This window comes from Bos taurus, chromosome 21 (genome assembly GCF_002263795.3).
Source record: "Bos taurus isolate L1 Dominette 01449 registration number 42190680 breed Hereford chromosome 21, ARS-UCD2.0, whole genome shotgun sequence".
In the NCBI taxonomy this organism is placed as follows: domain Eukaryota; kingdom Metazoa; phylum Chordata; class Mammalia; order Artiodactyla; family Bovidae; genus Bos; species Bos taurus.
Genome location: NC_037348.1, coordinates 6,480,922 through 6,508,345, shown reverse-complemented (window position 1 = coordinate 6,508,345; position 27,424 = coordinate 6,480,922). Strand labels below are relative to the sequence as shown.

The 27,424-nt window shown below is 45.8% G+C and overlaps 1 protein-coding gene across 3 annotated transcripts in view; it reads right to left on the bottom strand.

Moving 5' to 3' along the window:
• ADAMTS17 (ADAM metallopeptidase with thrombospondin type 1 motif 17) overlaps window positions 1-27,424 on the bottom strand; it is a 410,186-nt gene that overhangs the window by 233,576 nt on the left and 149,186 nt on the right. For all 3 annotated transcript variants that reach the window (XM_024982263.2, XM_024982261.2, XM_024982262.2), the window contains exon 8: window positions 2,154-2,259. In XM_024982263.2, the coding sequence (XP_024838031.1) occupies window positions 2,154-2,259 (106 nt within the window). The remainder of the gene's footprint in view (window positions 1-2,153; window positions 2,260-27,424) is intronic.

Sequence of the window (27,424 nt, the reverse complement as noted above, 5' to 3'; positions counted from 1 at the left end):
CCAGGTTCGTATCTGTAAAACAGCCTGTCCAGTGGCTTTCCTGAAAGTGCAGGCTGGCCTCCACCTTCCCACTCCACACAGCCACCCCGACTCCTCTGAGCCGGATGACCAGAGGAGTCCGTGGACAGGGAGGCTGACTTCATCCACGGAGGATCTGCTTCTCAATGCTTGCGAATAATCAGAGACAACAGACTCCTCTGGGAAAACCACGATCGCCCAAGCAGGGGCAGGACCAGATGCTAACAGGATTTACTGGCTTTGATGAACAATAAGGTGTTTGTTTTTGCAGGTAATTAGAGTTCAGTAGCAAGCAATAAAGAGTTCTCCAAGAATTCTAAACAGACTGTAGCTAAAGGCTATTGGATTATGACTGGATCTAATCAGTCATCTGCAGACCTCCTGAGTTAAAATGCCAGTATTTGATAAAGCACAAGCACACAGACCACCAGGGAGAAACGGTGCTCTGTGCTCTTAACGTCCAAGGAGAAAAGGCGGCCCACGTGTGCGCACGTGTGGGGGTGGCTCTTGCCATGGCATGCAGCAGTTCACACAAATACATCTCTTCAAAGGTTCACACACGCTGTGTGTTGGGAAATGCTTCAATAACTCCACACTCTCACTACTGTTAGGGAGTGGGTTCCCAGGTACTACGAAGGGCTGGGTGGGCATTTGACAGAGAGAAGTGGTTTGCAAAACCATACGCATTTGCACTTTTCTTTCAGCACCCACTACTGAATGTGGGGCTTTTTTTTTTATTTCTTAACAAATCTGAGATATGAATACAAATTTGATTACAATTAGTTTAAAAAGTTAGTTTCTAGTAGTGTAGACAAAAGAGGATGAGCAAAGCGCTGTCACCGATATTTTTAAAATACTGTCAATTGAGGTTTGACAGAAAACAACAAAATTATATAAAGCAATTATCCTTCAATAAAAAATAAATTAAAAATTACTGTCAAGATGAAATAAATGTGTGCTTAGAGAAAACTGCTCATCTTGCTTGTCTTGGCCAAGAACTTGTTATTTTCTCCTTAATAGCAGAAAATACGCCTAAGATTATTTTCATTTACTCACATCATGATAACCAAGAGGGACAGAAAAGTGAACAACAAACCCACCCACAGGAGTGAAAAAAATTAAAATGAGACCAGATAAATGAAACAAAGTAAAAAAAAAAAAAAGCCCCAGATATGGCTAAGACTAGGGGACAACAACTGCTTTTGTACTCCTTACCCATAGCCTCTACTCTTGAGAAGCTTGAGTTCACATTTAGGATTCTAGGCATCTTACTATCTAGGGCACTAGGAAAACTTGACAATATATATATTTTCTCCGAGAACTAGATTTCCATTTAATTTTGTTCTCTTCAGTCCAATATAAATTTTCCCATTGTTTTGCATGTTTTGGACTCCTCAATTTATTTATTTAAAGTTCTCAAGCAGTCAGCTCACAATCTTTCCTTCAGAGAAACATGAAACAGCTACTCCAGGAGGAAGAGAAAACCCTCGGGCCGCAGGTTGAGAGTCAGCTGGCCTCCTGCCCCGGAGGCTCCCTGCAGGTGATCTCAGGCTTGGGCCAGCCACTCAACCCCCAGGCCTGCTGTCTCCTCGTCTGAAACGCCAGCAGGCAGCCTCAGATTCTGTCCACACTTTGGGCTCTAGGGTTCTGTAGTTCTTTCTTCCTTAAGGGGAGAACTGCCAGTGGACAAAGGATGTAGCTGATGATTCTTTAAACTAAGACACTGACATTCTACTTTCAGAAAGTTGGACTTTGAAACTGGCTGAAGGAAAAAAAATTCAACGGCAGGAAGATAATCCCACTATCTGAATATATTTAGAGTGAATCAAAATCGTGCTGATCTGGGGAAGGGGATGCAACTCATGACAACACTCTGAGAAAAACCTCTTCCCTTTACAGAGTGTGCTTTAAGAATAGACCAACCTCAAATGAGCATTTCCACTTTCAGAGACAGTCTGTTCAGTGATCTCCTGGATTCCCTGAAGGGCTGGGACTTGGGCTTGCCTAGGTCCCTACTCGAGAGGAAGCAAAGGCGCCCAGCAGTACTGTTTTAGAACTTCCAGAATCTGAGTGAAAAGAATATGTATTCAGAAAAGCATTTAAAGAGGCAGAACAATCCAGAGTCTGATACTTACTTGTGGCCCAGCTCATGAGCGATGGTAAAGGCCAAATTGAGGCCATTGTCTTCGGCAAGCACACATTTCCTCTTAGCACTGCACACACCTCCTAAGTAAGCAATTCCTGCAGCAGAGACACAAAACACATCCTCTTCAGAACATGCGAGGTCCTGACCTCGCAGGGCAAATCCACACGGTCAGCATCACACACCATCGAGAAGGGCAAGCAGGGGCGAGGATGACCACGGGACTGGGCCTGTATCTCCAGAGCTCATGGAGACTGGCTGGTCAGTGTGGGATGCTTCTGTATTTGTCTAATGATAACAGTAACCACCACAAGCATCTCTCAAGCATTTAACATGAGTCAGGCTGAGCAGCTGGCACATCTTATCTAACAAAGTCCTCATTAGCCAGGATGGAGGCAACAGGGAAACCGCGGTTCAGAGAGGAAAGGTAACTTTCCCAAGGTCCCCTGGACTGGCACCTGGAGCTGGAGGCTGAGGCAGCCAACTTCAGCATCCAGGGCTGGGGCCAGGAGAGGCCAGCAAGGCGAGGTGCCCAGCGTGCAAGGTTCAAGGAGAGGACCCCGAGGGGGTGAGCAGGCTCCTTCAGACTCCGTGCCCTGGGCCTCCACATCCCTCGCCCCAGGCCCAGCCCCGCCAGGGTTAATGCTCTCAGGGGGTGAGCCAGACCAGGGCCAGGGCTCACTCAGAGCAGGCCAAGGACAGCGGGAAGGTTCAGGAAAATGTCTCAGGAGCCCCTCAAAGGGGGAGACCGGGTCCTGGGAGGAGTGAAAGACACTGGAAGAGTAAGGGCCTGGAGGCCATCTGGAAAGACGGACCCCGCATCCAATGGCTCATTCCTGCACACACGTGAGGGACCCCAGGACCTTCCCTGAGACGGGAAGACTGAGGCAGCGCAACTAGGGGAACCAGACTCAGGAGAACACTGTGAGCAAGGGGCTGAGGAGAGAGGATGGGAGGGGGTGGGCTGTGGGGGTGATGGGGGGAGGACAGAGGACGGGGGGGGCGGCCTGTGGGGGTGATGGGGGGAGGACAGAGGACGGGGGGGCGGCCTGTGGGGGTGATGGGGGTGTTCCAGGGGAGCAAAGCTGTTCTGCTACAGAGGCCCATGAACAGGAGAGGGCCTTGGATGGACTGGGCACAGCTGTAGGTCACGGGCATCAGCCGTGCATAGCTGCCCATCTCTGGGCTGACACTGCCAGTGGCATCTCTGCACGCTCCTTTGCAGCTCTGAACCTCGGAAGGGCATTTCCGTGGTCCCCTCGAAGGACCCCCAGCACAGGGCCTGGGACAGGGCTTGAGTGCTGGTGGCGGCCGACTCCCCACTGAGTCCTGTGACAGGAATGAGGGTCTGGGGGCCTGGGGGGCGGTCGGTGGGTCACAGGCCTGGGTGGGCCCAGGGCGGCCCTCGCTGTGCGCTCACAGGAGTGCGGAGCGGGCAGCGGCTTCAGCTGGGCGTGCATGGGCCAGTGGCACAGGTGACCCGGTGACCAGGGCCTCTGCCCGCCAGCCCGCACCCTGGGAAGCGCTGTGGCCACACGTGGCTCCCTCAGTGTGCTCGAGGAGTCTTGGGAGCAAAGGGCATCCCCTCGGGCACAGGGGCCAGGGCAGGAAGGAGCTGGCAGAAACGGTAAGTAGGGGGATTTAGGAATTAAAAACGAACCTCCCTCCCTGCTCCCAAAGAACTAAACCAACATCCTATGTGTTGACAACACGACTAAGCCGGGGCAGACCCCCAGCACACACAGGGCCCCCTCACAACCCCTGCGAGGGGCAGGCCAGCTCAGCACAGGAGCCGGGCACCACGGCACACGCCTGCTTTTATTTGGAAACATGCTTGACCAGGGTTGAACTTTTTGTTTTCCACCAAAAAAAAAAAAAGGAAATGCTCTTAGGCCTCAAGATGTGTTTTTTGCACGCTGGCATCTTAATGCAGACTATGGGAAGGAAGAAAATGACAACCAGAAAGGACACGATCTGCCTTTGCAGTGCCTTCAAGGTCATTATTCTGGTTTTGTTTTAAAAATGCTTTGTGGGCTGCTGCAAAAAGTCCGGCAGTGAGCAGGGTGGAAAGCCTCCGCAGGGCACTGACGGCATCCGCGTGCCGCACACACGCACGCACACACGCACACACACACACTCAAACACACCGATGGTCTGCCCAGCCTCCCGGGTCAGTGAATCAGTCGGAAACAATCAGACGTGCTCGCCCCGAGGAGTCGTCTGGTGAGGGGAAAGACAGACATCCAGGGCCAGCTGTGCTGAGCCTGCTGTCCCAGGACCGCCCGCTGAAGCAGCAGACTTCAAATACCACAGGAACACGCCCCCGGCCCCGGCTGCACTCAGCACCGGAAAGGGGCATCCTGAGCTTCCACTCTAACTGGGCGACACGCAAGGCTGGGGAACGACTAAGTGGAGGGCCTCTCAATAATCACATTTTAGTTTCTCCAAGGTGCAGATGACTTTTTTTTTAAACTCGAAATGAAGCCTTGGTTTATAAGAGATGCTCCCAGACAAAGACGGATTAAGGTCTAGTGTTTTTAATGATTTATTCCAATTGTGAACTGCCTCGTCATAAAACCAAGCAAGGCAAAACACCTCAACAAAAACAGCCCCAAAATGGAGCATTGGAGCTTCAAGTGTATGAGCAATGCTGGGGAAAATGCTTAGAACTCGAAAAACAAAGTCTGGAGAGAAGCCCAGGTTGTTGTAAAAGCACTGTAGGGAACAGATGATCATTAAGCCAGGAGCTTCAGGGGAAAACAAAGCCCGCCACTATTCCATGTTTTCTGGGAACAGCAGTGTAGACAGCAGGGTGTGATGGAGACATGGAGACACCCTGTTACCTCTGCAAAGGCACCAGCTTGAAAACCCCATCAGATCCCACCTTAGCACTTGTCAAGAAATGAGGAAAACCCAGTTTTCTCAGCATCGATTTTGTTTTTTAAATTAAAAAAATGAAGTCTGTAAACATAAGTTCTGCTAATGTCCATGCTGAAACTGTGGAAGCAGAGGGACCTTCTTGTGGAACTGGAATTCCCCACAGACAGCAAGGATTTCTCAGACCCCAGAGTAGTGCTTTCAACGGTTTCGGCCTTCCATGATTTAAAATTCTACACCAGAGAAATCAGAGTAGAACTTATTTTTGAAATCTTGAAAAACATCAATTCCACATGTTTGCGGAGCTCCTTGGAACAAAAGCGAAGCAGAAAGGCAACTGGCATTTATTAGGGTTCTCTTCACAGGCGAGTTCAGCTCTGCGTGTGCCGTCCTCCCTTATCTGGAAGGTATTACTGGCCCCACTTTACAGGCAGGGAAGTGAAGGTTCAGCATCCGGTTACGTGGCTGATCAGGGCTCAGACTTGTGTACAAATGCACGGCTCCCTTTCTCCAGCACCCGCGCTCCCCCAGGCAAATGCTGGGCCTCCCACACCAAACTTTTGGTAACCAGCAACGACGACAAGCTTGAAGGATTTAAAAGATTTTCATAAATCTTAATGTGCTCTTATGCTGAGATGTGGGTGGGATACAGTAAAGGTTTCACATGTTTAAGTCCAAATTCTTTAATCCTAAAGATGAAAAGACTTGAGGGATATATGTGGTCATATTAACAGTAGCAGAGCTACCTCTAGGACATGGTTAAGTCATTACAGATCTTTACATTTTTTTTCCTTTTGGCTTAAACCTAGTACAATGAATATGCACTCACCATGAAAATTAAAGGTATTGGTTATATTTCATTTATTCAAGGTGACATACAACAGAGGCAGAGGTGGGAGACTAACAAACCACCACCACCAACAAAAACTATCTGGATTTTGATTCTGAGTGTGCAGCCCTGAAGGCCGTAGATATGAAGGAAGTTCACAGTCAGCACATAATTGAGTGTGTGCTTGTGTCCTAAGGGCAACTCACTCTATCTCCATGAAACCCATGGCGCAGATTAGGAAAAGCAATGTACATTCTGGAAAGTCTGAAATACTGGAGTTACAGATGAAGGGCTGTAAAGCGTTTTCCTGATGCCTGGAGAAGTGTATCTAATTCATCACAAAGCAGATCACATCCACCAGAGCCTCCCAACCCAGTTTCTCAGGCAAATCAATTCAATGTGGACACACTCTTCTCTATTCCTTTTCTTGGTGGGAGCACAAGCTTGAGGAGCTAATTGGGTGAGATTGTTTAATTTCTTTTTCAGTGGAAAACTGTGTGGTATAAGCACATAATTCTTAGACTGAGAGTTGACCATATGATGTTTTCTAGATTTAAAGAGTAAACAACACCCAATTGTATAAACTCTGGTTTATCCAGCAAATTGTCTGTGTGAACAGTTTATAGCTGCTGGCCCTGTTGCCCATTATTCAGACCTTCTTGGGCTCTGCCTGAGAGAGATGATCAGCTTTCTCCCACCAGCCACTCCAGGAATCAACACCATCATGGTTATCCCTGGCATACCATGCTGCCAATTATGAGACCGTAATTTACATCTATTCTCTCAGCAATCACAGCAGTAGAGATTGAGTTTCACGCTCAGGCTTGTCAACAAGTCCTTGTGCTCTTGGAAACTCACTAAGTGGTTGGAGGTACGATCTGAATTTGTGAACGGCATTAAGAACAAATGTCTTAGAACCTAGGATGTGACAGATGAAAAGTAACTACAGTCTATTCTTATTACTCACAGTACTTGGATTCTAAAAGGAAGCTCTGAACCCTGAAATCTGGAATAGAGAACAACTGGTCCTAGGGGAAATACAGGGTTTAGTTCCTGTGAGCTTCTGATCACATTTTGTCAACTGACACATAACTTTGTTTTATGTGTGTTTCTGTTTAAAGACACGTATTCGATACGTATCATTGACTCATTAACATTGAACTCAGTGCCTGTAACTCAAGGCTGAATGAAGTTCATCTAGTGTTTTCTTTGCAAGCCATGTGGCAACCTTGAGCTCTGAAACACTAATCAGCACTTCAGCACTATCCTTGGAGGCCACTTGAAACAGCAAAATCACCACTAAAAGCAGAAAAATATGAAAACAAGGTGCCAGGGAGACCTCAAAAAGGACACTTGTTCATACCATGAGAGTTGAAACAAGAAAGAAAAACACTGCCTTGTTTGACCTCTCCTGGGAACATGCCTGTTGGGTGACTCAAATATTTCACCATTCTCCATGTATCTGCAAATGACCACAGAAGTACTGCAAGTTCTGATTGGGGAGTTTCAAATAAATTTTAACGAGTAGGTGAATTCACAAATGCAGACTCTATGAACGAGGAAAATTGGCTGCATTCTCAAAAACCGTGTCTTTTACCAGGCACAATGAAGTCCTTATCAGTTGCAATAAGGAAAATCACTTTTCATTTACATTTCCTATATATGCTGCTTATATTTCCTAACTCTATACTATTAGATTAACTGACTCAGGCCCTTCTCTGTAATTCTGCTTCTGCAGTCTCTGAGATCAGTGGTTCACAGGGTCACTGTAAGTCACTGACCCCCGAAAGACTTCTGCACAAAGTGGACAGAGCCCCAGAAATGCTGAAGGACAGGCTTCTAACAAACCGGGAAAGAAGGTTAATGCTAAGTGTCTGGAGAGGTGGCAAGGGTAGGAGAGGGTGGTCCCACCGCTTGGGACTGAGGGACACTGCTTCTCAGCCCGGCCCTGCCCATTGCTTTCTGCCCTGGTGCAGGGCCCCCATGCCCCAGGGGGCACAGCACGACAGCCCCTCCCAGACGCAGCCTTGTCTTAGCAATTCCTCAAAAGTAGGAATCCCCATCTCCCTGCTCTTCTGGGTCCCTTGGGGTCAGTCACAGAGGAAGGAAGATGAGTTAATAAGGTCTTTATCCCTACACCATGGATGGGGGTGGGAGGCAACGGCTTAAAAAGTGGCACTGGTTCCCTCCTTAAACATGAGCACTGCAGAAGTTGCCACTACAATACAAAACTGTGCCAAACATCTATCTAACCTGGAAGCACTGATGAACTAAAAACCGCGCAGCTCCCAAAGGTCAAACAAAGCGGTAAACAGACAAAGTGTGACGGTAACAGCTTCCAAGTCTGACCACTGAAGGGCTCACATGCTTGATTTTGAAACTTAATACCAAGTCAGAGTAATCAAAGTAGTGTGCTACATACATAGACATTCAGATCAACTGAGCAGAACCGAGAATCCAGAAATAAATCTTCACATTTATAGTCAACTGACTTTTGACAAAGGTGTCAAGACCATCCAGTGGGGGAAAGAACAGTCTTTTTCAACAGATGGTGCTGAGACAGACACCCAATGTCAGAACCCCTTCCTTAGATCATACACACAAATGAACTCCAAATGGATTGTAGACCTAAATGTAAGAGCTAAAATGATAAATCTCCCAGAAGAAAACAGAAGTAAATCTCTCTGATCAGAGTGGAAGGCAAAGCCTTCTCAGATGTAACACCGAAAGCATGAGCGGAGATAAAAAAAATCCCTCGCCAGTGTGTTTACCAATGCAGACACGGTCTTCTTGTGGCCCACTCCTCCCACAAAGGAGAATGGCTGGGTGGGGGCTGGGAGTGAGGTGGGGAGAGATGGAGCTCCCAGCCAAGCAGTGAACGTGCTGATACCTCCCCAAGGAAGCTGTCCAGCCACACTGCCTGCATTATGACTTCCTGCTAAGTGGGATCGTCCCAGCAGCCTCTGTGCTACAGGCTAGCTCATGCAGCCGTGTCAAATCCACGTGAGCTGCTGCTTGTGTGTGCATGGGTATGGGGGTGTGTGTGTGTGTGTGGCTCTTGATTACGGTCAGAACCAGAAAGGACAACGTGTGCTGGGCCGCACTCCAGCTTAGGACAAACATGCCCTCACTCTGGGCATCCCAGGCACCTCTGGGATCTAGGGCTTTAGGAAGAGATGCCACCCCTGGTGAGGGAAGCACACGGCAAGACCCCCAGAGGACTCAAGGGTTGCTGGGCTAGAGCTGAGACTCCTACAAGATAAGTTAAGTGAGTGAAGTGTAAACAGACTCTCCCAGGGATTCACAAACTGGAACCGAAAAATTTATCCGAAAGGTTTGTTGCACTCTGTGGAAACTGAAACATACCGGGAGATGGCGAGGGAAGCGAAATAACTATTGACATTCAACAGACCACAGCCAGCTTGAGCCCCGTGCGCAGAGACGCCATGCAGGCTTCCTTTGCTCCAGCAAGACGGAGCTTATGTCTGGGAAGAGGATCCCCAGGGAGCAGACAGGGCGCCTCCAAAAGCTCAAGAGGCCTCTCCTCAGAGGGCACACAGGGGCTCAGGGGCTTCTGCCTCAGGCCCAGACCCCCACCAGAGGGCCTCAGCAAATTCACCTCAGGACGTCAAAGGAAGGAGGTCTGTGCCAAGATCCTGAGACTCTCTCATTTTGTCAAATACTTCGCACAGTGTTTCCTGACTGCCTGAACGTTACAGCCTCATGCCAGGCACAAGATCCAAAGATGAACCAAAGGGGTGCAGGCCATGGGAAACAGTCTCAAGAACACCATTCCAGCAAGAAGACACGGAGGCAGGTGGAAAGGTGAGCAGACATTTTATACATCAAGCTCAGGGCCCGACAGGTGGGCACTGGGGTCTCTAAGGGACGATCGTCCCGGTGTCCTGTGTCCAGGTCTAAGCTCCTGGGAAAGTAGACAACGGAGACTGCAAATGGAGCTGGCTCTGGGTCCCTGCTCAGGGTCACCGGTCACAGCAGAGGACCACGCCCTCCTCACTCTCACCTTGGGTCACTCGGCAAACATGTCTGGACACCCTGGCCACGGCTGGCTCCGCCGGTGGGAGCCTGCCGGCAGCACTGTGAATGCAGCAGGGATGCAGGCCTTCAAGTTTCATTTCAAAGACCTCCAAACCCTTGTGTGTGCTCCCCAAGCACCGCAGAGGGAAACAGACCCTGCCAAGCCTGCTCGGTGTCTGCATGTCTCAAGCTCTCCTGGGTGTGCACATACACGCGTGTGGGTTTGTGCGTGGGCACACATGAGTGTGCCTGGATGCGGTCTGGGCAGCCACCACCAGACAACATTTCTGAAAGCTGGTGGTGTGAGGTGGACGGCCACGCTCCCGTAGTAAGGAACCCTGGTGGATTTTAGAAGTTTTAACTATATTCCCATTTGCTCACCAACCTCACCATTTAGCATCTGTTTTTGTCAATAATTCCAGGGACCTTTACTAGTCCTCCTTTCACAGCTTTGAGACTCCTCCAGCCTCCTCTCTCACCATCGTGTTTCCTCTCCCTGGGGGTGAGGGCGCCCTCTCTATCCCTAGGGAAAGTTGGGGTTTAGGGGTCAGGGGTCAGGATGCACTTTCCTTAAAAATATCTCTGTCCTGTGGGATGTGGAAAATGACACAACCAAGGCTTCCACAGGGCCAGATATCCCAAAGGAGTACCTAGGAGTGGATGTGAACTGTTCCCTGCAGGAATTCAAGTGCCACCTGGCAAGAGGGACACACTCCTGACCTAGCCTGCTCGTGGTCAAATGCACCCTGAGTCATAATCTCCCTCAGCAGTCCTGTCTGGACTGAATGTGTGAGAGCAGCGGGCAGGGCGTGAGGGAAGACCACCACACTGTGATGGCGGCTGAGCTGGAAGAAGGCGTGGTGGCTGGCGGTGGGGGCAGAGGGCACCCGAGGCAGCGCCCAGGCAAGGGCATCCGCCTGGCTGAGGGGGTGCTGGCCACAGGGCAGTCACACAGGCGTCCACTTTCTACAGACCTACCACATGACAGAAGCACTCAGGCGCGGCTTCCCCAGAGGGAGAGGACACCAAAGGGCACAAGTGGGTCTTCCCAGGGGCTGGCGCTCTCTGACCACCAGATCTGGGTCACAGCGAGTGCTCAGCTTCAAGCATTCACTGAGCAGCACACCTAGATACGTTTGTTTTTATGTAAATTTGAAAAAGAGAAGAGCTGCACACACAAGTGAAAAAGGAGAGTATGGACCTGATTTAATGATCTGAGACTGGTCAAGATTACTAAGTAGTTCAGATGATAGTGTCTTGTCCCAGGAGCTAACATATAACCTGGTGACTACAGTTGATAAGACTGTATGATATAATCAAAATTGGTTTAGAGAGTGGAAGTTCAATGTTTTCACCCGCTCCCCCCAAAAAGTAAATATGTTAATAAACTCCATGGTGGTGGGTGGAACCTTTTCACAAATTACCAAGTGGTACACTTTAAATATCTTAAATTTTTGTCAGTGATACCTCAATAACATTGGGAAAGAAGACAGGTTATCTTAAGAGAATTCAAAGGTCTTCAGATCAGATCAGATCAGTCGCTCAGTCATGTCCGACTCTTTGCGACCCCATGAATCGCAGCATGCCAGGCCTCCCTGTCCATCACCAACTCTCGGAGTTCACTGAGACTCACGTCCATTGAGTCAGTGATGACATCCAGCCATCTCATCCTCTGTCCTCCCCTTCTCCTCCTGCCCCCAATCCCTCCCAGCATCAGAGTCTTTTCCAATGAGTCAACTCTTCACATGAGGTGGCCAAAGTACTGGAGTTTCAGCTTTAGCATCATCCCAGGGCTGATCTCCTTTAGAATGGACTGGTTGGATCTCCTTGCAGTCCAAGGGACTCTCAAGAGTCTTCTCCAACACCACAGTTCAAAAACATCAATTCTTCAGCAATCAGCCTTCTTCACAATCCAACTCTCACACCCATACATGACCACAGGAAAAACCATAGCCTTGACTAGATGGATCTTTGTTGGCAAAGTAATGTCTCTGCTTTTCAATATGCTATCTAGGTTGATCATAACTTTCCTTCCAAGGAATAAGCGTCTTTTAATTTCATGGCTGCAGTCACCATCTGCAGTGATTTTGGAGCCCAGAAAAAGAAAGTCTGACACTGTTTCCCCATCTATTTCTCATGAAGTGATGGGACCGGATGCTATGATCTTCGTTTTCTGAATGTTGAGCTTTAAGCCAACTTTTTCACTCTCCACTTTCACTTTCATCAAGAGGCTTTTGAGTTCCTCTTCACTTTCTGCCATAAGGGTGGTGTCATCTGCATATCTGAGGTGATTGATATTTCTCCCGGCAATCTTAATTCCAAATTGTGCTTCTTCCAGTCCAGCGTTTCTCATGATGCACTCTGCATAGAAGTTAAATAAACAGGGTGACAATATACAGCTTTGAGGTACTACTTTTCCTATTTGGAACCAGTCTGTTGTTCCATGTCCAGTTCTAACTGTTGCTTCCTGACCTGCATACAGATTTCTCAAGAGGCAGATCAGGTGGTCTGGTATTCCCATCTCTTTCAGAATTTTCCACAGTTTATTGTGATCCACACAGTCAAAGGCTTTGGCATAGTCAATAAAGCAGAAGTAGATGTTTTTCTGGAACTCTCTTGCTTTTTCCATGATCCAGCGGATGTTGGCAATTTGATCTCTGGTTCCTCTGCCTTTTCTAAAACCAGCTTGAATTAGGTTGATGAAATCATAGTGCTATCAATTAGTTAATTAAAGTGGTATTAATGAGTCAAGGTTTGCTTTTATCTGTATCCCCAGACTTCACCTGTTTTATCTGTATTTCTTGGACCATATGAGGTGGCCTTATATGATCCCATTCTTCCAAAGACCCTTGCAATGTTATGTCCTTGAAACTCGCCTGAAGCAGCCTTGACTACAGTTTCACCCCCTCTCATACTAATAACTGTATTTGTACAGAAGAATAAAATACAAGGTCATATGCAGAATTAGGGAGAAGGCAATGGCACCCCACTCCAGTACTCTTGCCTGGAAAATCCCATGGATGGAGGAGCCTGGTGGGCTGCAGTCCATGCGGTCGCTAGGAGTTGGACACGACTGAGCGACTTCACTTTCACTTTTCACTTTCATGCATTGGAGAAGGAAATGGCAACCCGCTCCAGTGTTCTTGCCTGGAGAATCCCAGGGACGGGGGAGCCTGGTGGGCTGCCGTCTATGGGATCGCACAGAGTTGGACACGACTGATGCGACTTAGCAGCAGCAGCATGCAGAATTACTTGCCAAGTTAGCAAAGAGAAGCTTTTTCAGAATAATTAAGAAACCGTGTCTCTTGCTAAATGCTGAGCCCAGCAAAACCATCCTCTAGGGGATGAACTGTGGAACGTGAGTGCGGCCTGGGGTGAAGGTCAGCGGCGTCCATGGCCCCTCCCCGCTGTGCTTTGTCCTGGGGCCCGCTGGGTGTGGGGAAGGTCAGGCCCCAGGGCAGCTCTGGACAGCAGCTTCTGACGCAGGTCTGTCAGTGCCCGCTGGCAGGACCCCACAGCCCGTTAACTAAAGACAGGGTCCTCACACGGGAAGCTGGCCGTCATCTGGGTGCTGACTCAGCTGCCGTGAGCTAAAGTCCACCCGCCATGCCAGCCCCGACTCCAGACAGCCTCAAGAGGCCTGAGACGGCTCTGCCTCTGCAGACAGGAGGCAGAAAGGACCCTGTTTCATTGTAGTTAAAAACAAAAGCTAGCCTCTTAGAAAGGAATGCTGATGAGAAGTCAGGTGGGCCCCCAGCACAGTGACAGAAAACAGGCCAGCCTGCGGCAGGACAGGGAGCAGATGAGGAAGACGCCCAGCCTGGGGAAGCGTCCCCAGACGTGGCAGGCAGTGGATGGTTCGCCTTTGGGTTCAACATTTTACTGCTCTACACTTACGGATACAGCTCGTACCTAAGGCTCCTGTCTTAGTTCCTTCAAGCTGCTGTAACAAAATGCCACGGAGATGTATTGCTCACAGTTCTGAAGGCTGGAAATCTGAGACTAGGGAGCCAGCACGGTTGCGGGTGAGGGAGCTCACAGTCTTTGAGGCACAGTCTTCCTGTTGTGTCCTCATATGACAAAGGGGGCAGGGAATTCTGTGAGGTCCCTCTATTATGGCACTAATCCCAACCACGAGGGCTCCATCCTCATCTACCATCATCACGCTGTGGGTTAGGGTTCCAATATATAGATCAGGGGGAACAGAAACATTCAGATCAGAGCAGCTACCTTGGATCTCAAGACTGGCCCAAGACTACAGGAAAACATGCAGGTCAGGGCCTGTGTTTGAATAAACAAATGCTCATCTTTTAAGCAATTCCACACACTTCCATCTTCCCTCTGTGATTATGATGACAGCCCCATGTTCCATTCCCAGGACCAGGGGATCCTTAGAACTCCGCTGTGGCCTTCCACCAAGGCTGGCCGGCCACCGGGCCCACACCTGCCCCAGACTCACACCACATCCAAAGGACTCACCACCCCAAACTGTGTCTCCTCAAGTTTTCCTCCCCTTGAAGTTCAAAAGCTTGCAGACCTGGCCATTCTCTCTCCTCACCCCCCCCCGCCCCTCCTTCCACCCCACCTCAGTAACATTAAGTACTGCCATTTCCTGCTGCTCACAGACTCTGGGATTTGTTTGTTTCTTTTTCGTGCCAAGTCTAGAACCTGTAAGCTTGGATTATTGAGGTAGCTCCTCAGGGGTCATCTTTCCTGCTTCTCTCCACTCCAGTGAGTCCTTTAAAGGCTAGATTCAAGTGTCCTCTCTTCCACTGATTTTGCCCTGATCCTGCCAGCTCACATCCCCTGCCCCTCTAGGGCCTGTCATGATACCTTTTCTTTACAATGAGCCCCATCGTCCTGCAGTCCAGTCATCTGACCAAATCTTATGTCTGCAGGGATGTTAAGCGTCTCTGAGCCAGCACCCACACACTATTTCATAATTAACATGGGCTAGTTAATTATGAAACAGGTTCTCAATAAGTTCCATAAATGAGTAAAAGGATACTAATCTTCATAAAAAGTACCCTCTGGTGCTTAAGAAGTCGACTAGAGTTCGATGCATAAGACAGGGTCCTCAGGGCTGGAGCACTGCGACAACCCTGAGGGATGGGATGGGGAGGGAGATGGGAGGAGGGTTCAGGATGGGGGATACATGTACACCCGTGGCTGATTCATGTCAATGTACGGCAAAAACCACTACAATACTGTAAAGTAATTAGCCTCCAATTAAAATAAATAAATAAAAAGAAGTCAACTGGAACAGGAAGAAGTAAACGGTAAGTAAATGATACAATGATACTAACATCAAACCTGTGCGTACCAGATCCAATGCTAAAGATTTCCCTTCATTGTCTCATTTTATACTTACAATCTCCTGGTGAGGTAAATACTATTTATTATCTCCATGACACTGGGGAGCAACTAAGACCCTAAGAAGTAGACAACTCACTTGAAGTCAAACAGTGAGTGATGGAGCTTGGTTCCCATCTCAGATCTTTTGGATCAGAGGCCTCACACTAAACTTAAGAGGCTGCAAGCTGGTGGGCACAGAAGAATACAGACTATAGAAATGTTCTGTTTGGACCACTAAGTATGTAAAAAAAAAATAATAACCATCACCAAAAATTAAAAATTAGGGGAAGCTACATAAAATTCAGATTTCCCGACTCTTCTTAAAATATCAGATAACCAGAAAATGATACACTTGTCAGTTGATGGTGCCAGGACAACAACTGATCCAAGTGGAAACAAATGAATTAAAACCCCCACCTCAAAGCACACTCACAAAAATAAACTCTAAACAGTACAAATGTGAAAACAAAACTTTGAAAGGGTAAGAAGAAAATACAAATAAATGTCATTATGATTTCACAATATTAAAAACACTTTAAAACAAGACCTAAAAAGCAGAGATCAGAAGGCAAAGAGCTGTTATCTAGCTAAATCCATGCAGAAATGTCTACATGACAAAAGTCATAGGCATAAAAGGACAGACATGAAGAAGATATTTTCAACTCACATGACCAAGGAAAGATTTACAAGATAGTCTTCCTAACTAACAGCCAGAGGTATGCAGGATAGAGTCCCCTGAAGACAGCAGCTCACACGCGCCATGCCGGCAAAACCTGACGGTGGTCAGCCTTAAAGACTCAGATGCTGGGGATGAATAGAGTATAAGTTGGTATAAGGGCTGTTTTAGAGAGCAAGTTGGCTTGTCTAGAAAATCTGAGGGCTGTGAAAGCGTTGTGGAATGGTTATAGCCTGGAAGTGCCAGACTGTACTTCTGCACTGGCAAGCCCCAGCAGACTGGTCTTAACAGGAAGGCCTACCACCCATCACACACACACACACACACACACACACACACACACACACACACGTGCATACTCGTGTCCACACACACACACATGCACACATGCATGTGTGCATACATATAACTACCACCCTGTGAGGAGACGTTGTCCTCAGCCTCAGTTACAGCTAAGAAAATGGAAGCATGCAGAGGGTGAGTCTCTGTCCCAGGCTGGAGCTGCAGCCAGGAAGGACAGCAGCTTCTGGCCGCAGCCCTCCCGACTGCGCTGAGGGCGGGCGGGCCTGGAGCGGCAGGCAGGCCGGGATGGACCCAGCCAGCACTGCGCAGAACACATGCCAGGGGCTGAAGGGGAAGTCTGCCAACTACTGTTCAAAGTCCAGGGAGTTCTCTGTTAAAACCCAAACCAAAAAGACTTTAACACAGATGGCTTTAACCCTTGAAACTGTGCAAAGTTTGGTATGTATCTGTGTAGTTTTTGTAAGAAGGTTTACGGTTTTCATCAAATTTCCAAAGGGGTCCATAACCTTAGAAAAGTTAAAAACACTAAACACAGGAATCCCACAATATAATCAAGGACATTCCCTAGGAAAAAATCCTCTCTGGACAGCCAAGTCAGAGCAAAAGATCCTGGGAAAATTATCCTTCAGCCCTCAGGGATTACCCAAGCATTCCTCAGAAGGTGATAACCACCAATATTCTGTTGAATGTGTTTTTCTTTGCCAGATCTAAACTGACTGACTCATGGAGTAAAAGAGTAAGGGTCTAACTGCCTTTATTCACCGAGGTTACTTTTAAAAGAGCAATCAAGGTAACCCAAGGGTGAAAGGCGGATTTTATTGGTTAGGTGCATGCTCTTTCTTAAGAAAACATCCGGAATTCAGTATTCAACTTAAATTGAACTCTGTGGTTATAAAGAATCTAAAAATAAAAGACAAAAAATCTGAGAGACATGGGCTATTCATATACGCGTATTCGTACATACGCATGATCTACAAGTATATAATCCTAAGGGTTACAATATACATACTTTCTTTAAAAAGAAACTACTCTTCTGTTTTATCAAGGGCCTACCTCTTCCCCTGGAGCTGCATTTAGCTTTATTATAGGATCTTTACTAAAGATCTTTATAGTAGGATCTTTACTATATCTTGGAGCTTTTTACTGGGGCCTAGGAATTAAATATGGAAATGTACTTTCCTCAGCAAAGTACACACTGACCTTTGTTACAAACTGTCTTTGTTTTCTGCAAGTAAGTATTTCTAAAAAATGGATTTTGTTTGGATGTAATAGTAAAAACAATATAAAAGCCATTTGTTGATTTTGTTCTCTACTTGCAGGAAACTTACTGATACACTGCCATTCTCATTCAGAAAATTTATGTCCACATCCACTCTGTCTGCTTCAAGTCTGAGGTCAGAGGAGCACTTATTCTGCTCCGGCCAGTGCACAGCACATGTCCCCTGACGACACTTCACACAAGTGTCACCAGCATGAAGCAGAGCAGAGCTTTGTTTTCCATAAATCATTCTCAGTCTTGGTCTAACAAAACCCAACGAAACTGAGAGACAAGGCAGGAAAAGTCCCTCTAAAAATAGATATGTCCTTTAAGACCATCTTCTGAGAGTGTGGAACTGTACACACTTTTTTAGGGATCTCAACCAGACTGTTGACCTGGCTACCATCCACTCTTCCCAGTACTGAAAACCAAAGAACGTTCTAGGCTCATCTGCCTAGGTTGCCATCCACATAGGTTCCTGAAATTATTTCTTAGTGGCACCACCTTAACCAGTCTCCCCAGTTCCAAACAAGCTTCAGACTTCCCAAGATGGGACTAGATTATCCCCATGGGAACAATGACATCATGGACAAGTGTCAGTTTGCTGTGACACTGTTACTCCCCAGCAAACATAGCTGACTCTTACAGGGATAGAACTGCCCCACTCCATTCAATTGTCCCACTGATCTTTTTTTGCACCAGTTTGGTATCATGAAATAAATATTAATTCCAACCCTCTCAACAGAAGATCTTCCATTCAAAAACATAATAACCCAAGAATGCGAATTGCTATTTCCTGATCCCTGCACTGTGCTGGGCAGGCTCTGGCTATAGTCAAAGACAGCCCCCATGACTGCATTTGGAATGCAGAGGCAACAATAAATCAGATGGACTAGTGAACACAAGAATCAAACCAGAAGGAGTGGGGCAAATTTTCCAAAGCAAAGCGAGATTTTGACGCAGAGGATCAGCTGCTCAGGAGATGAGGTGACGATTTTCCTGGACTCCTTTTTAAATTTCATGTCTGGATCTCGTCTGGAACATCTACCAAATGGACTCAGGCCCAGATATCTGACATTCCTTTCGTAATTCCAGCCCTGTGACTGCCCCTGTGTCACGGCAGCGGGAACCTTACTTCCAGCCTTGATTTCAGATCATGACCGACACTCCATTATCTGAGCTCCCTCAGCACAGATAACTGCCCAGGAGTCTTTATACAGCCACAGAGGACTGGGAGGCCTCCAGTGTGAAGATGTGCTGAGTCTCTACATGCTTCTCTCAACATGACATTTGGAAAGCTGAAGACAAGAGCAAGCAGCTGGGGCCTTGGAAGGCACCATCCTCAGTGATCTCAGGGGCCACTCTCTGCATATGTGCTGGGGGCAAGGAGGCAGCCAGGTGGCAGGAGCCATCCTGAGGGACAGGGTCATCGCCACCCTCCAGCTGACACGCAGGAAAGCCTTGGGCTGATCTGGTGTGTGTGATAAAGGCAGCAGAAGTCCCTCCCCAGACGTAAAGGATGGTCCACAAGGCCCTGGGCTGCTCTATACCTGAGGGCAAGTGGACTACTCTTAAGGGAGTGCATTTCCATTATCCTGCTCAAAGACATAAATGTCAAAGACATATGCCACTGGCAGGATAGCTAGTGAACCCCAGGAGAGACCCCATTCCTCTGAGGATTGGTCTCAAACTAAAGAGTTATGAATTCACAATTAAGGGTGTTAAATGATTCCTTCCAAGAGAACCAGGATTGTGCTGATCCAGGTAGAGCTGACTTAGCAGTCACTGCTTCCAACACATCCTTGGCTCCCTTGGCCTTTCTTAGGGTTGTAAACCACGGGGAGATTTCACTTCAGGCTGGTGGATTCTGAGGGGATGAGGCAGACAGGCTCTTGGACACAGGGCCACTCTGTCATTTACCACCTAGGTGATTATGGCAATTACTTAAGCTCTCCAAGTCTTTATCCCCATTTGTGAGATGAGATGAGACAAATACCTACCTCATGGGGCTGGGGATTAAATGAATAATGCAAGTAAAGCATTTTTCACATAGTAAACACTGAACAAACATTATCTATCACCACAATTATTTTGACCAAGTCCAAATTAAAAAAAAAAAAAAGGTTAACAAAGCAAAGACTCGGTGCCAAGAAGCCTACAACCATTTCACAATTGTCTGCAGTTTAGCTGCCAGTGTAAAGATGTGCTGAGTCTCCAAATGCTTTTATCAGCACGACATTTGAAAGGCTGAAGACAGAACAACCAGCTGGGGATTTGGAAAGCACCATCCTCAGTGGTCTCAGGGGTCACGCTCTCTGTACATACGCTGGCGGCAAGAATGCAGCCATAAGAGCTGTCATGTACCCTAATATGCTTGGAATCATGCTGTATCGCCTCACTCGCTCTGGTCTTCCTCACCTGCCTCAGTTTCAAGCTGGACTGTAGACTGACTCCCCTCAAAATAGGTGTAAGCAACCCCCTTTTGGATGCTTCTACCTGCCTGGACACTGCCTGTGTCTGCCAAGCGACCAGGATGCCTCCAAGGGCCAGCCCTGCTGGGTCGCGGTGCACCACGCAAGCCTGATAACTTCCTTGTGATTCAAAGGGAAACAGAACCTTCTACAAAGCTTTCTCAGAGTTAGAAATGGGTGAATTCATAAAAATTGACTAAGAAATTTATTAAGATTAAATATGCAATGCACACTGAATGCACTCCTCGGAAACATCACGTCCCTCTGTTCTCTTCTGAGATCATGGGGTCTTCATGCTTAGGCCTCCTGTGTATTTGATCAAACAGAATTCTAAAAATTAATAAAATTAGCTTTCTGAGGCAGAAAATGCTATTTTCAAAAGAGAGAGTTAACAATAAACTTATAACTAGACAATGGGGACTTACCCTGGGGGTGAATATTATAGCACAGAAAACAACTTTTTGAAAGGGAAAAAGAAATAAGATGCCTCGGAGGCCACTGGAGAAAATATCTGTCTGGGTTTTTCCACCAAGTTATCATCCCGGCCAAAATAATTCAATATGAAAAAAAAAAAAAAAGAGTCTTTTTAATAAGTGATGCTGGGCCAACTGAATATCCACATGCAAGAAAACTAATTTAGACCCCTACCACATTCAGACACAAAAACCAACTTAAAGTAGATCACAGATCTAAATATAAAAGCTAAAATGATAAAACTCTTAGAAGAAAACACATGGGTAAATTTTCATGACTTTGGGTTAGCCAATGATTTCTTAGGTCTGACCAAAAACACAAGTGAGAAGAGAAGACTGATAAGCTGAACTTCATCAAAGTTAAAGTTGTCCATGCTTCACAGTATACCTTGACTAAAACAGAAAGACAATCCCCACCCCCTCCAGTGGGAGAAAATATCTGCAAACTATTTATCTGATAAGAGACTTGAATCTAGAATATATAAAGGATCTTTACAACTCTGATAAAAAGAAAACTTCCCCATTTAAAATGGGCAAAGGATCTAAGTAGACATTTTTCAAGAAGATAAACAAATAGCAGTAGGTTTATGAAAAGATAATCAACATCACTAGCCATCAAGGAGACACAGATCAAAACCACAAGAAGATACTATTTCACACCCACCAGAAAACCTATAATGAAAAAGGCAAGTGTTATCAAGAACAAAGGGAAATTAGAACCTTCATATATTGCTGGTAGGAATATAAAATGCTTCAGACACTTAGGAAAATGATTTGACAGTTTCTCTAATGTTAACATAAAGTAACCATATGACTTAGCAATGCCACTCCTAGTTATAGATCCAAGAAAACTTTCCACATAAAAATCCATACACGAATGCTCAGTTCAGTTCAGTTCAGTCACTCAGTCCTGTCCGACTCTTTGTGACCCCATGGACTGCAGCACTCCAGGCCTCCCTGTCCATCACTAACTCCTGGAGTTCACTCAAACTCATGTCCATCGAGTCAGTGATGCCATCCAGCCATCTCATCCTCTGTCGTCCCCTTCTCCTCCTGCCCCCAATCCCTCCCAGAATCAGAGTCTTTTCCAATGAGTCAACTCTTCATATGAGGTGGCCAAAGTACTGGAGTTTCAGCTTCAGCATTAGTCCTTCCAAAGAACACCCAGGACTGATCTCCTTTAGAATGGACTGGTTGGATCTCCTTGCAGTCCAAGGGACTCTCAAGAGTCTTCTCCAACACCACAGTTCAAAAGCATCAATTCTTCGGCAATCAGCCTTCTTCACAGTCCAACTCTCACATCCATACATGACCACAGGAAAAACCATAACCTTGACTAGACGGACCGTTGTTGGCAAAGTAATGTCTCTGCTTTTGAATATGCTATCTAGGTTGGTCATAACTTTTCTTCCAAGGAGTAAGCATCTTTTAATTTCTTGGCTGCAATCGCCATCTGCAGTGATTTTGGAGCCCCCAAGTAAAGTCTGACACTGTTTCCACTGTTTCCCCATCTATTTGCCATGAAGTGAGGGGACCAGATGCCATGATCTTCGTTTTCTGAATGTTGAGCTTTAATCCAACTTTTTCACTCTTCTCTTTCACTTTCATCAAGAGGCTTTTTAGTTCCTCTTCACTTTCTGCCATAAGGGTGGTGTCATCTGCATATCTGAGGTTATTGATATTTCTTCCAGCAATTTTGATTCCACCTTGTGCTTCTTCCAGCCCAGTGTTTCTCATGATGTACTCTGCATATAAGTTAAATAAACAAGGTGACAATATACAGCCTTGACGAACTCCTTTTCCTATGTGGAACCAGTCTGTTGTTCCATGTCCAGTTCTAACTGTTGCTTCCTGACATGCATACAGGTTTCTCAAGAGGCAGGTCTGGTGGTCTGGTATTCCCATCTCTTTCAGAATTTTCCACATTTTATTGTGATCCACACAGTCAAAGGCTTTGGCATAGTCAATAAAGCAGAAGTAGATGTTTTTCTGGAACTTTCTTCTTTTTTCCATGATCCAGCAGATGTTGGCAATTTGATCTCTGGTTCCTCTGCCTTTTCTAAAACCAGCTTGAACATCTAGAAGGTCACAGTTCATGTATTGTTGAAGCCTGGCTTGGAGAATTTTGAGCATTACTTTACTAGCGTGTGAGATGAGTGCAATTGTGCGGTAGTTTGACCATTCTTTGGCATTGCCTTTCTTTGGGATTGGAATGAAAACTGACCTTTTCTAGTCCTGTGGCCACTGCTGAGTTTTGCACATTTGCTGGCATATTGAGTGCAGCACTTTCACAGCATCATCTTTCAGGATTTGGAATAGCTCAACTGGAATTCCATCACCTCCATTAGCTTTGTTTGTAGTGATGCTTGCTAAGGCCCACTTGACTTCACATTCCAGGATGTCTGGCTCTAGGTGAGTGATCACACCATCGTGATTATCTGGGTCGTGAAGATCTTTTTTGTACAGTTCTTCTGTGTATTCCTGCCACCTCTTCTTAATATCTTCTGCTTCTGTTAGGTCCATACCATTTCTGTCCTTTATTGAGCCCATCTTTGCATGAAATGTTCCCTTGATATCTCTAATTTTCTTGAAGAGGTCTCTAGTCTTTCCCATTCTGTTGTTTTCCTCTATTTCTTTGCACTGATCGCTGAGGAAGGCTTTCTTATCTCTCCTTGCTATTCTTTCGAACTCTGCATTCAGATACTTATACCTTTCCTTTTCTCCTTTGCTTTTCTCTTCTCTTCTTTTCACACAAATGTTCACAGAACTATTATTCATAATATCCCCAACATAGAAAAAGAACCAAATGTCCATCAAATCAAGGATATATAAACAAAATATGGTATATCCAAGCATTAGTATATCATTCATCATAAAAAGAAGTGAAGTACTGACACATGCTAAAACACGGAAGAACTCTGAAAAAACTGTGGTAAATGAAAGCCAGAAAAGGGCACAAAGTATATGATTATGATTCCATTTAAATGAAATGTCCAGAATAAAGAAATCCATAGGGACAGAAAGTGTATTTGCGACTGGTTGAGAGTGAGAGCAGGGAGAGAATGTGGCATAACTTCCAATTGTCCCAGGGTTCCTTTTTTAGGATGATGAAAATGTTCTAAAACTTAATTATGATGATGGCCAGAAAACTGTATAAATAAACTAACAAGCAGGGACACATACACTTAAAAAAGGTGAAATTTATGGTATGCAAATTTTATTTCAACAAAGCTGTTTGTAAAATCTCATTCCACATGCAAAGTCAAAATTTTCTTAAAAAACCTTTCCCCCTAATTAAAAAAGTCTTATTAGTTCTCAAAAACACTAAATAAAGAACCAGGAAAATAGAAAGCACTCATAACTCTGCCCCTAAAGAAGCAGGTTACTGTCCTTGGAGAAGGCTTCTCCCAGTGTCTTGATAGCAGACTGGCTCTGGCAGGCCCGGAGTGAGTCCTGGAACAGTGCCTGTCGGGTGTGCTCAGCTCACGTCCTCACGCGGGTTGAGGGAGGCAGATTCGGAGAGAAGTCACGGCCGAATCATGGCAGCTTCACTCTCAGGAGATGGCAAAGGAAAGAAGAATTCTGACTGTTGCAGGTAGAAGTGAAACCTCTCTTCATCTAACCTGGGGGCACTCGAGTTCCTTCCAGAAGTCTTCAGAAGTTACAAATGCTCCTATAAGCCATTCTGTTAATTTTTTTCTCCCTTTAACCGTTTCTATCTTCCACTAAATACGAGTACTTAACAAATTTTTAAATAATGTGTGCCTGAAATTATGATAAACACTGTATACATGTTGCCTCACAAAAATTTTATGAGCCAGGTACAATTGTTATTCCCACTGTGCAGAGGAGGAAACTGAGACCTACATGCAGGTCCTTGTCTCCAAGGTTCAGCATCAATCCCTGTGCACTGCCATGATAATTTCTGATGCAGAGTCTTATCACCCACCCATCCACCCAGTCCTTTATTTAACCAGGACTATTAATATAATGGACTGAGAGTACGGCCTTGAACACTGTTCATAATGGACAACAAATATATGTCCATGCCAGGCCTCTCCACCAGGAGACTCCTCAACCAGGATCAGACTAACCCCCAATGAAAATAAAAGTGAAAGTTGCTCAGTCGTGTCTTTGCGACCCATAGACTATACAGCCCATGGAATTCTCCAGACCAGAACACTGGAGTGGGTAGCTGCTCCCTTCTGAAAGGGATCTTCCCAAACCAGGGATCGAACTGAGGTCTCCCGCATTGCAGGCGGATTCTTTACCAGCTGAGCCACCAAACACTCAGTTCCCTGAGAGCTGATCAGTTCCTCCTGTGTCTTTATTTTTTTCATTCAACTCAAATAAATCCATCCCATATGAGGGTTTCTCAGTGGCTGCAGTTGAAACATACAATATCTTCAATATCTTGTCTTTATTATTTTTTTTTGTTTTGGTTTTCTCCCCTGAATCATTCATCGCAAATATATTCAAACAGAAAAGCTGAAAGAACAAACTGATCAGCCTTTACTCCTTCCATTAGAATAACTGACAACATTTTATCCTATTTGTCTTATTTAGTTTTTAATTATTCAGATTTAAGGTATTCACATACCATAAATTTCCTTTCAAGTGTGCATTTCAATAGTTTCTGGTATATTCACAAAGTTGTACAAACATCACCATGATCTAACTTTAGAGCACTTTCATCACCCTACAAAGAAACTCTGTACTCGTTAGAAATCACTCGTCAGAAATCACTCGTCTCCTTCAAGCTTGAGGCAATCTCTAATCTACTATCTCTGATTTCCACATTCTAGACAATTCCTCTGAATGGAATCCTACAATATGTGATCTTTTATGCCTGACGTCTTTCACTTTGCGTGAATTTTCCAGATCCATCCATTCTGTAGCCTGTATTATTATTTCTGATTATCAAAAAATTTTTCATTATATGGATGGACACCACTTTGTGTAATATTTATATAATTTCCACTGTTGGGTTACTTATAAACAACGCTACTATGAACACTGATCTACAAGTTATTGTGAAACATATGTTTTCAATTCTTTTGGGTATATACCTAGGAGTGAAATTGCTGGGTCATAGAGTAATTCTAATATTTTGAGGCACTGAACATATATTTCTTTATTTCCAATTTAATTTCACCAATTTGATGGTTAAATGCATGTGTTTTTCTGAAAAAAAAAAAAAAAAAGACCTATAAGATGTTTACAAATCCTCTCAATTAAAATAATACAGTTTCTTGATATAAAAAAATATGCTGGAAATGGTTTATGCTCACTAAAAAACGAATAACTTTGTTTTTTACAACAGTGATACAAGTTTGTTTCACTGCCTAAAGACTTTAAAGGAGAGAAAATAAAAAAAAATTTGATTCAAGCTATCAACAGCACATATAATTAGTCACATAAAGTGATTTTGAATATATGAATCACATATGAAACATATATGAATAAAGCCATTGGAAAATTTTTTTCTACACTTTTTATTGTCCTTTAGAGGTCACAGAAGCACTGCCCTGAGATAACAGATATCCCAATGGATTTATATTTCCCCCTTTAAATATACTAATTCTCACTTGTTCTAAAACCTATCAGTACTGGGTCAGTCATAACTACTTGCTAAATACATGTTAAGTGTTCAAACCCCTGCATCATTGTCAAGGTTGGGGGTTGTTTCTATAAGGAGTATTTCTGTAGATTGGAAGGATGGTCTAAGAGCTGGTGTGCAACTGTTCTGAATTCTACCTACTTCCAAGACCTCTGCTTCTATTAGCAGGGCCACTGTTTACTTCTGTTTGTGCTAAGGGCTGGCCCAGCCAAGAGATTTCTTCAGCCCTTGAGCTGACCCCTCTGCCCACCATGGCTCGGGGTCTCTAAGCAGCGCCATGCAGGCTCTATCTGAGGGCCAGGAGATGCTGTTGGCCCTACCACACCATGACCCACTGAGATCCTTAGAGGATCTACAATCTAGTGGGCCAAGTGAGTTTGTGTGCCCCAAACCGTCCTAGCAAACTAAATCATGCCGTAGCCTTAACAGTACTCCAATGGTGGTTTGACCTCACTGCAGTGATCAACCCAACAGGGTGCCTTGTGACCATTCCCTTACAGCTGCTGCAGACTAATTCACACAGAACAATGTGGACTCTGTGGAATAAACAGCAAAATAGATCCCAGGAAGGAAGCAGAGGGCAAGGTAACCAATGAGGTGGGGCCATTCTGTGCAGATGGTTCTTTGCCTTTAGTCTAGGCATCTGTTGGCTTTGGATCACTCTTAATACCATGCTGGAGGACGAGCCAGATGTGCCTGCCAGCTCACTTCGATCGAAGCGATCAGGGCACATTTGAACAGAAAGGTGTGATAAGAACAAGCATGGCGCTTTGTTCTGCCAGATCTTCTGCAAAGCCCAACAGCTCTGCTACAGGAGGAGGCAGACCTCACGTGCTGGGCTGGGAAAGTGGGGGTCACTGCATACCTGGACAGCCCCTGGGCCCTCCCCACGCCAAGCTCAGGAGTCTGGTCCATCCACTCTGGTCCATGATGATCCCAGGCACACCCATCCAGCCACAAGTCCTGGAGGGCAGTGTTTCTCCACTGGGAATGTTTGTGCATATTGGACGACCACGACTGACGGGTCATGCTCTCAAGTGCACCAGACAGTCCTGAACAAGGAGAAACCAGCCTGTCTCCAAGGCCAATATAGTTGCCATTGAGAAATGGCCCCTTTAAGACAAGGTCACAAACTCAAATGCCAGTGAAGGTCAGGCAGATATCCTAAGGATGAGGCAGAGTCCCAGGAAGTAGTCTTTTGAACTATGTTCTTTGACACAGATGCACTTTATTGGTATTTTAATCACAAAGGGGTGTTTTCTGTGATTTAGTTCTACAAAGAAGTGCGTCCTCTCATTTTTTTCCATGAAACACTCAGCTGTCTTACCCTATACTTCGTTTTCCCACTTCTTATAAAGATGTG